This window comes from Cyclopterus lumpus, chromosome 15 (genome assembly GCF_009769545.1).
Source record: "Cyclopterus lumpus isolate fCycLum1 chromosome 15, fCycLum1.pri, whole genome shotgun sequence".
NCBI lineage: Eukaryota > Metazoa > Chordata > Actinopteri > Perciformes > Cyclopteridae > Cyclopterus > Cyclopterus lumpus.
The window spans coordinates 1,486,757-1,496,756 of record NC_046980.1 but is presented as its reverse complement, the minus strand read 5'-3'; the positions used below and the strand labels follow the sequence as shown (position 1 = coordinate 1,496,756).

Below are 10,000 nucleotides of genomic sequence, written 5' to 3'. Positions count from 1 at the left end.
AGAAGAAGAAGAAGAATATATACCAGTCTGCTTTAAAAGTGATTTTAATCTGTATTGTAATCTAATACATTTGAGAGGAGATAAGAGAGAATTAGGTCGGATGATGGAGGAGAAATCTAAACCCATCAGTGAGGTCTAAACCCACCAGTGAGGTCTAAACCCATCAATGAGGTATAAACCCATCAATGAGGTCTAAACCCATCAGTGAGGTATAAACCCATCAGTGAGGTCTAAACCCATCAATGAGGTCTAAACCCATCAGTGAGGTCTAAACTCATCAATGAGGTCTAAACCCACCAGTGAGGTCTAAACCCATTAATGAGGTCATCAATGAGGTCTAAACCCACCAGCGAAGGTCTAAACCCATCAGTGAGGTCTAAACCCATCAGTGAGGTCTAAACTCATCAGTGAGGTCTAAACTCATCAATGAGGTATAAACCCATCAATGAGGTCTAAACCCATCAGTGAGGTATAAACCCATCAGTGAGGTCTAAACCCATCAATGAGGTCTAAACCCATCAGTGAGGTCTAAACTCATCAATGAGGTCTAAACCCACCAGTGAGGTCTAAACCCATTAATGAGGTCATCAATGAGGTCTAAACCCACCAGCGAAGGTCTAAACCCATCAGTGAGGTCTAAACCCATCAGTGAGGTCTAAACTCATCAGTGAGGTCTAAACTCATCAGTGAGGTCTAAACTCATCAATGAGGTCTAAACCCATCAATGAGGTCTAAACCCACCAGCGAGGTCTAAACTCATCAATGAGGTCTAAACCCATTAATGAGGTCATCAATGAGGTCTAAACCCATCAGTGAGGTCTAAACCCATGATTACAATCTAATGAAGCCATATGTGTGTGTGTGTGTCCTTTAGTGTAACCTCAACTCACTCCTTTTTTACAGCTTTGTCTGTGAAACGTGAAACAGGAAACATGAAACATGACACAGGAAACAGGACACAGGAAACAGGAAACATGAAACATGACACAGGAAACAGGAAACAGGAAACATGACACAGGAAACAGGAAACAGGAAACAGGAAACATGACACAGGAAACAGGACACAGGAAACAGGAAACAGGAAACATGACACAGGAAACATGACACAGGAAACAGGAAACAGGAAACAGGAAACAGGAAACAGGAAACAGGAATGAGTTAAAGTAGAAACATCAACCCTCTCTCTCTCTCTCTACACTGCTGAGCTGCAGTACTGCCCTCCTGCCTCCAGGGGGCAAGTGGTCACTACTAACCAATGAACTGTGAAGAATCTGCAGTGAAACAGAAAAAAAAAAGATGCTTCATCTTTTTCTTCTCCTCTGTTCTCTCTTTCACTTGTACAGGAATTCTCTCCATCTCTTCACCCTCTTTATCTGCTATGCATTCTTTTATTCCACAGAGTCTCATTTTTAATGATCTTTTCCCCACCGAGCATCTTCTCTGCATGAGGGTTTCATCACTTCCTGTTTGCATGTTTCACGTCACGGCTTCATCGTCGTGGCTCACGGCCAAACTCGACGAAACGTATACGTGTTGAATATTCTCCTGAACACTCTCACACACACACACACACACACTCACACACACTCACTCTCACACACTCACACACACTCACTCTCACACACACACACACACACACACACACACACACACACACACACACACACACACACACACACACACACACACACACACACACACACACACACACACACACACACACACACAATCGCCACCACGTTTGCTCTCCACATAATCTCCCATCTGGTCAGTGTTTGTTCGTCTAAAAAACGCCAAACTGGGGCGCTCCTCTTTCCAGTAAACATCAGAGATCATAAACACACACACACACACACACACACACACACACACACACACACACACACACACACACACACACACACTTATTTATTTGATGCAATCGGCATCATAAAAGTACTGAACAAGCACACATTCAACGGGAGACTCCTGATAGTTTTGGTTATATTGGTCGTTAAAAACACACACACACACACACACACACACACACACACACACACACACACACACACACACACACACACACCACACACACAGCAGAGGACCAGCTCAACAGACTGTAAAACTGCAGCTGTTCATACCAAGAATAATTTATACACACACAAACACATCTGCCTCTTCAAACCACCTCAGATGACACAAATGAGAAGTTTAACCAGGCGGCAACCTTCTGAAAAGTGATGTCTATGCTTCATGTGTTAAAGCTGCATTCTCTGTCCTGACCACCAGGGGGCGACTCCTCTGGTTGTATAGAAGTCTATGCTTCATGTGTTAAAGCTGCATTCTCTCTCCTGACCACCAGGGGGCGACTCCTCTGGTTGTATAGAAGTCTATGCTTCATGTGTTAAAGCTGCATTCGCTCTCCTGACCACCAGGGGGCGACTCCTCTGGTTGTATAGAAGTCTATGCTTCATGTGTTAAAGCTGCATTCTCTCTCCTGACCACCAGGGGGCGACTCCTCTGGTTGTATAGAAGTCTATGCTTCATGTGTTAAAGCTGCATTCTCTCTCCTGACCACCAGGGGGCGACTCCTCTGGTTGTATAGAAGTCTATGCTTCATGTGTTAAAGCTGCATTCTCTGTCCTGACCACCAGGGGGCGACTCCTCTGGTTGTATAGAAGTCTATGCTTCATGTGTTAAAGCTGCATTCGCTCTCCTGACCACCAGGGGGCGACTCCTCTGGTTGTATAGAAGTCTATGCTTCATGTGTTAAAGCTGCATTCTCTCTCCTGACCACCAGGGGGCGACTCCTCTGGTTGTATAGAAGTCTATGCTTCATGTGTTAAAGCTGCATTCTCTCTCCTGACCACCAGGGGGCGACTCCTCTGGTTGTATAGAAGTCTATGCTTCATGTGTTAAAGCTGCATTCTCTGTCCTGACCACCAGGGGGCGACTCCTCTGGTTGTATAGAAGTCTATGCTTCATGTGTTAAAGCTGCATTCTCTGTCCTGACCACCAGGGGGCGACTCCTCTGGTTGTATATAAGTCTATGCTTCATGTGTTAAAGCTGCATTCTCTGTCCTGACCACCAGGGGGCGACTCCTCTGGTTGTATAGAAGTCTATGCTTCATGTGTTAAAGCTGCATTCTCTGTCCTGACCACCAGGGGCGACTCCTCTGGTTGTATAGAAGTCTATGCTTCATGTGTTAAAGCTGCATTCTCTCTCCTGACCACCAGGGGGCGACTCCTCTGGTTGTATAGAAGTCTATGCTTCATGTGTTAAAGCTGCATTCTCTGTCCTGACCACCAGGGGGCGACTCCTCTGGTTGTATAGAAGTCTATGCTTCATGTGTTAAAGCTGCATTCTCTGTCCTGACCACCAGGGGCGACTCCTCTGGTTGTATAGAAGTCTATGCTTCATGTGTTAAAGCTGCATTCTCTCTCCTGACCACCAGGGGGCGACTCCTCTGGTTGTATAGAAGTCTATGCTTCATGTGTTAAAGCTGCATTCTCTGTCCTGACCACCAGGGGGCGACTCCTCTGGTTGTATAGAAGTCTATGCTTCATGTGTTAAAGCTGCATTCTCTGTCCTGACCACCAGGGGGCGACTCCTCTGGTTGTATAGAAGTCTATGCTTCATGTGTTAAAGCTGCATTCTCTCTCCTGACCACCAGGGGGCGACTCCTCTGGTTGTATAGAAGTCTATGCTTCATGTGTTAAAGCTGCATTCTCTCTACTGACCACCAGGGGGCGACTCCTCTGGTTGTATAGAAGTCTATGCTTCATGTGTTAAAGCTGCATTCTCTCTACTGACCACCAGGGGGCGACTCCTCTGGTTGTATAGAAGTCTATGCTTCATGTGTTAAAGCTGCATTCTCTGTCCTGACCACCAGGGGGCGACTCCTCTGGTTGTATAGAAGTCTATGCTTCATGTGTTAAAGCTGCATTCTCTCTACTGACCACCAGGGGGCGACTCCTTTGGTTGTATAGAAGTTTCATTTAGTAAATTATGGTCATTTAGAGTCAAACAGACCATAAAGCAGGGGATGCTTTAGGGCGGGGCTACAAGGTGATTGACAGGTCTCTACGTCACTCCTCCTCAGTCTATCTAAATATGGTCACTTCCTGTTCACTGGTTGCAAAAAAACAAAATGGCGAACTAAAGGCTTCAAAATGTCTACAAACCAACTAATGATGCCTCGACGACTACGTCCACACACACGCACACAGACACGCACACACACACACACAGATACACACACACACACACGCACACAGACACGCACACAGACACACACAGACACACACAGATACACATACACGCACACACACACAGACACGCACACAGACATGCACACACACACACAGATACACACACACGCGCACACACACAGACACACACACACACACACAGACACACACACGCACACAGACACACACACACACACACACGCACACGCACACAGACACACACACACACACACACACACACACACACACACACACACACTGGCCTTACCTGCGCTCACAGTGATGGCCTCTATGAACTGGTCTCTCCAGCTGTTGGTTCCTACCAGCAGAGCCAGGTTGGTCTTCTTTATCAGCTTGTCCACTGTGTTCTGCAGGAGGACGTTAGACACACACTTTAACTGTACACACTTTAACTGTACACACTTTAACTGTACACACTTTAACTGTACACACTTCAACTGTACACACTTTAACTTCACACACTTTAACTGTACACACTTTAACTGTACACACTTTAACTTCACACACTTCAACTGTACACACTTCAACTTCACACACTTCAACTTCACACACTTTAACTGTACACACTTCAACTTCACACACTTTAACTTCACACACTTTAACTTCACACACTTCAACTGTACACACTTTAATTTCACACACTTCAACTGTACACACTTCAACTTCACACACTTCAACTTCACACACTTCAACTGTACACACTTCAACTTCACACACTTCAACTGTACACACTTCAACTTCACACACTTTAACTTCACACACTTCAACTTCACACACTTTAACTTCACACACTTTAACTTCACACACTTTAACTTCACACACTTTAACTTCACACACTTCAACTTCACACACTTCAACTTCACACACTTTAACTTCACACACTTCAACTGTACACACTTTAACTTCACACACTTCAACTTCACACACTTTAACTTCACACACTTTAACTTCACACACTTCAACTGTACACACTTCAACTTCACACACTTTAACTTCACACACTTCAACTTCACACACTTTAACTTCACACACTTTAACTTCACACACTTTAACTTCACACACTTCAACTGTACACACTTTAACTTCACACACTTCAACTGTACACACTTTAACTTCACACACTTTAACTTCACACACTTCAACTTCACACACTTTAACTTCACACACTTCAACTGTACACACTTTAACTTCACACACTTCAACTGTACACACTTTAACTTCACACACTTTAACTTCACACACTTTAACTTCACACACTTCAACTGTACACACTTTAACTGTACACACTTTAACTTCACACACTTTAACTTCACACACTTTAACTTCACACACTTTAACTGTACACACTTTAACTTCACACACTTCAACTTCACACACTTTAACTTCACACACTTTAACTGTACACACTTTAACTTCACACACTTTAACTTCACACACTTCAACTTCACACACTTTAACTTCACACACTTTAACTGTACACACTTTAACTGTACACACTTTAACTTCACACACTTTAACTGTACACACTTTAACTTCACACACTTTAACTGTACACACTTTAACTTCACACACTTTAACTTCACACACTTTAACTGTACACACTTTAACTTCACACACTTTAACTTCACACACTTTAACTGTACACACTTTAACTTCACACACTTTAACTGTACACACTTTAACTTCACACACTTTAACTTCACACACTTTAACTTCACACACTTTAACTGTACACACTTTAACTGTACACACTTTAACTTCACACACTTCTTTAAATGTGCAACACATGCTTTAGTTTAATTTGCTTCGCCACACTTTCCTCCGCTCTCTGCTTTTTTCCCATAATCCCTCTGTCCTATGTTTTCTTCCTTGTCTCCTTCATTCCTCGTCTTTATAATTCTTTGTTTTTTTCCTCAAACAGAAGAAACTGTGACACACACACACACACACACACACACACACACACACACACACACACACACCTTGAACTCGTAGGATTCCTCTATGATGACCTCCAGCTTGACGTGGTCTCCCAGCATGGGACGGCCCATGTCAGCGATGCGCTGTTCCTCTTCGTCTTTTCCTGCCAGCGCCTCCTCTTCCTCTTCCTCCTTCTCTTCCTCCTTCAGCTGTTCCTCTGAAGAAAGAACAATGAAGTTAGCATTTACTGTACAGCTCCCCTCTGCAGGATGATGCAGGGAGTCCTGAGGCATGCTGGGAATGTGGCAGATATGTTGGGGCATGATTGACAGGCAGAGCAAACTATGGCTGGGAAGTAGGAGGAGCTTCTCTCGTCTGTCGAAGAAAAAGAAGAAGACTGCTTTGATTTCTACGTCTAGCATCCACCTCTGTGTTAATTTAATTTAATATATATATATATATTTATATATACATATACATATATATAATCTCACATAATTAGGTTCACACTGTTCAGTCGTTGCGGTAGCATTACTGAATGAAAACAATATTCCAGTTCCCCTATCGTCTCATTATTATCTCTGTTACACACACACTCTCCTTTCTTTATGGTGTGTGTCAGTAATTGAGATTCACTGTAGAGCTAAACTCACTGCTGAGATCAAAGGGGGGGGGGGGGGGGGGGGGGGTGGGGGAGAGAGACAGAGAGACAGAGAGAGGCGATGATCACAGTTCCAAAGATACACACACACAAACACACACACAAACACACACACACGCCCTGAATGTCCGAATACAGTAGTAATTTAAAGTGTACTGTATCTTTAAATAGGCAGCAGGACACAATCTACTTCTGGCCAATCCCCAAATATGTGCCTCTGTGTTCATCACTGTTTCTGTTCTCCTTAATCTATATTTAGCTGTTCATCTACCTTCTGTCTCTCTTCCTCTTTGACTCCGCCCCTCTTTCCTCTTTCCTGATCTACTTTCTGTTCAGACGAGCTTCAGCGACATGATGGAGTCTTGTTAGTCTAGACTAGAGACATGATGGATGGAGTCTTGTTAGTCTAGACTAGAGACATGATGGATGGAGTCTTGTTAATCTAGACTAGAGACATGATGGAGTCTTGTTAGACTAGAGACATGATGGAGTCTTGTTAGTCTAGACTAGAGACATGATGGATGGAGACTTGTTAGACTAGAGACATGATGGAGTCTTGTTAGACTAGAGACATGATGGAGTCTTGTTAGTCTAGACTAGAGACATGATGGAGTCTTGTTAGACTAGAGACATGATGGAGTCTTGTTAGTCTAGACTAGAGACATGATGGAGTCTTGTTAGACTAGAGACATGATGGAGTCTTGTTAGTCTAGACTAGAGACATGATGGATGGAGTCTTGTTAATCTAGACTAGAGACATGATGGAGTCTTGTTAGACTAGAGACATGATGGAGTCTTGTTAGTCTAGACTAGAGACATGATGGATGGAGTCTTGTTAATCTAGACTAGAGACATGATGGAGTCTTGTTAGACTAGAGACATGATGGAGTCTTGTTAGTCTAGACTAGAGACATGATGGAGTCTTGTTAGACTAGAGACATGATGGAGTCTTGTTAGTCTAGACTAGAGACATGATGGATGGAGTCTTGTTAGACTAGAGACATGATGGAGTCTTGTTAGACTAGAGACATGATGGAGTCTTGTTAGTCTAGACTAGAGACATGATGGAGTCTTGTTAGTCTAGACTAGAGACATGATGGAGTCTTGTTAGACTAGAGACATGATGGAGTCTTGTTAGTCTAGAGACATAATGGAGTCTTGTTAGACTAGAGACATGATGGAGTCTCGTTAATCTAGACTAGAGACATGATGGAGTCTTGTTAGTCTAGACTAGAGACATGATGGAGTTTTGTTAATCTAGACTAGAGACATGATGGAGTCTTGTTAGTCTAGACTAGAGACATGATGGAGTCTTGTTAGACTAGAGACATGATGGAGTCTTGTTAGTCTAGACTAGAGACGTGATGGAGTTTTGTTAATCTAGACTAGAGACATGATGGAGTCTTGTTAGTCTAGACTAGAGACATGATGGAGTCTTGTTAGTGTAGACTAGAGACGTGATGGAGTCTTGTTAGACTAGACTAGAGACATGATGGAGTCTTGTTACACTAGAGACATGATGGAGTCTTGTTAGTCTAGACTAGAGACATGATGGAGTCTTGTTAATCTAGACTAGAGACATGATGGAGTCTTATTAATCTAGACTAGAGACATGATGGAGTCTTGTTAGACTAGAGACATGATGGAGTCTTGTTAATCTAGACTAGAGACATGATGGAGTCTTGTTACACTAGAGACATGATGAAGTCTTGTTAGTCTAGACTAGAGACATGATGGAGTCTTGTTAATCTAGACTAGAGACATGATGGAGTCTTGTTAATCTAGACAAGAGACATGATGGAGTCTTGTTAGTCTAGACTAGAGACATGATGGAGTCTTGTTAATCTAGACTAGAGACATGATGGAGTCTTGTTAATCTAGACTAGAGACATGATGGAGTCTTGTTAATCTAGACTAGAGACATGATGGAGTCTTGTTAATCTAGACTAAATACATGATGGAGTCTTGTTAATCTAGACTAGAGACATGATGGAGTCTTGTTAATCTAGACTAGAGACATGATGGAGTCTTGTTAGACTAAATACATGATGGAGTCTTGTTAATCTAGACTAGAGACATGATGGAGTCTTGTTAATCTAGACTAGAGACATGATGGAGTCTTGTTACACTAGAGACATGATGGAGTCTTGTTAATCTAGACTAGAGACGTGATGGAGTCTTGTTAATCTAGACTAGAGACATGATGGAGTCTTGTTAGTCTAGAGACATAATGGAGTCTTGTTAGACTAGAGACATGATGGAGTCTTGTTAATCTAGACTAGAGACATGATGGAGTCTTGTTAATCTAGACTAGAGACATGATGGAGTCTTGTTAGTCTAGAGACATGATGGAGTCTTGTTAATCTAGACTAGAGACATTATGGAGTCTTGTTAGACTAGAGACATGATGGAGTCTTGTTAGACTAGAGACATGATGGAGTCTTGTTAGACTAGACTAGAGACATGATGGAGTCTTGTTAATCTAGACTAGAGACATTATGGAGTCTTGTTAGACTAGAGACATGATGGAGTCTTGTTAGACTAGAGACGTGATGGAGTCTTGTTAGACTAGACTAGAGACATGATGGAGTCTTGTTAGTGTAGACTAGAGACATGATGGAGTCTTGTTAGACTAGAGACATGATGGAGTCTTGTTAGACTAGACTAGAGACATGATGGAGTCTTGTTAGTGTAGACTAGAGACATGATGGAGTCTTGTTAATCTAGACTAGAGACATTATGGAGTCTTGTTAGACTAGAGACATGATGGAGTCTTGTTAGACTAGAGACATGATGGAGTCTTGTTAGACTAGAGACATGATGGAGTCTTGTTAGACTAGACTAGAGACATGATGGAGTCTTGTTAGACTAGACTAGAGACATGATGGAGTCTTGTTAGACTAGAGACGTGATGGAGTCTTGTTAGTGTAGACTAGAGACATGATGGAGTCTTGTTAGACTAGAGACATGATGGAGTCTTGTTAGACTAGACTAGAGACATGATGGAGTCTTGTTAGTGTAGACTAGAGACATGATGGAGTCTTGTTAGACTAGAGACATGATGGAGTCTTGTTAGTGTAGACTAGAGACATGATGGAGTCTTGTTAGACTAGAGACATGATGGAGTCTTGTTAGACTAGACTAGAGACATGATGGAGTCTTGTTAGT

The 10,000-nt window shown here is 42.7% G+C and overlaps 1 protein-coding gene across 8 annotated transcripts in view; it reads right to left on the bottom strand.

Moving 5' to 3' along the window:
- slc8a1b (solute carrier family 8 member 1b) overlaps window positions 1-10,000 on the bottom strand; it is a 108,694-nt gene that overhangs the window by 9,868 nt on the left and 88,826 nt on the right. For 3 of the 8 annotated variants that reach the window (XM_034551575.1, XM_034551572.1, XM_034551573.1), the window contains exons 6-7: window positions 6,234-6,365; window positions 4,499-4,598 (exon numbers count right to left, since the gene is read on the bottom strand). In XM_034551575.1, the coding sequence (XP_034407466.1) occupies window positions 4,499-4,598; window positions 6,234-6,365 (232 nt within the window). Of the gene's footprint in view, window positions 1-4,498; window positions 4,599-6,233; window positions 6,389-10,000 lie in introns of all 8 variants that reach the window. The other 5 variants (XM_034551570.1, XM_034551574.1, XM_034551576.1 and 2 more) reach the window with 4 other exon arrangements.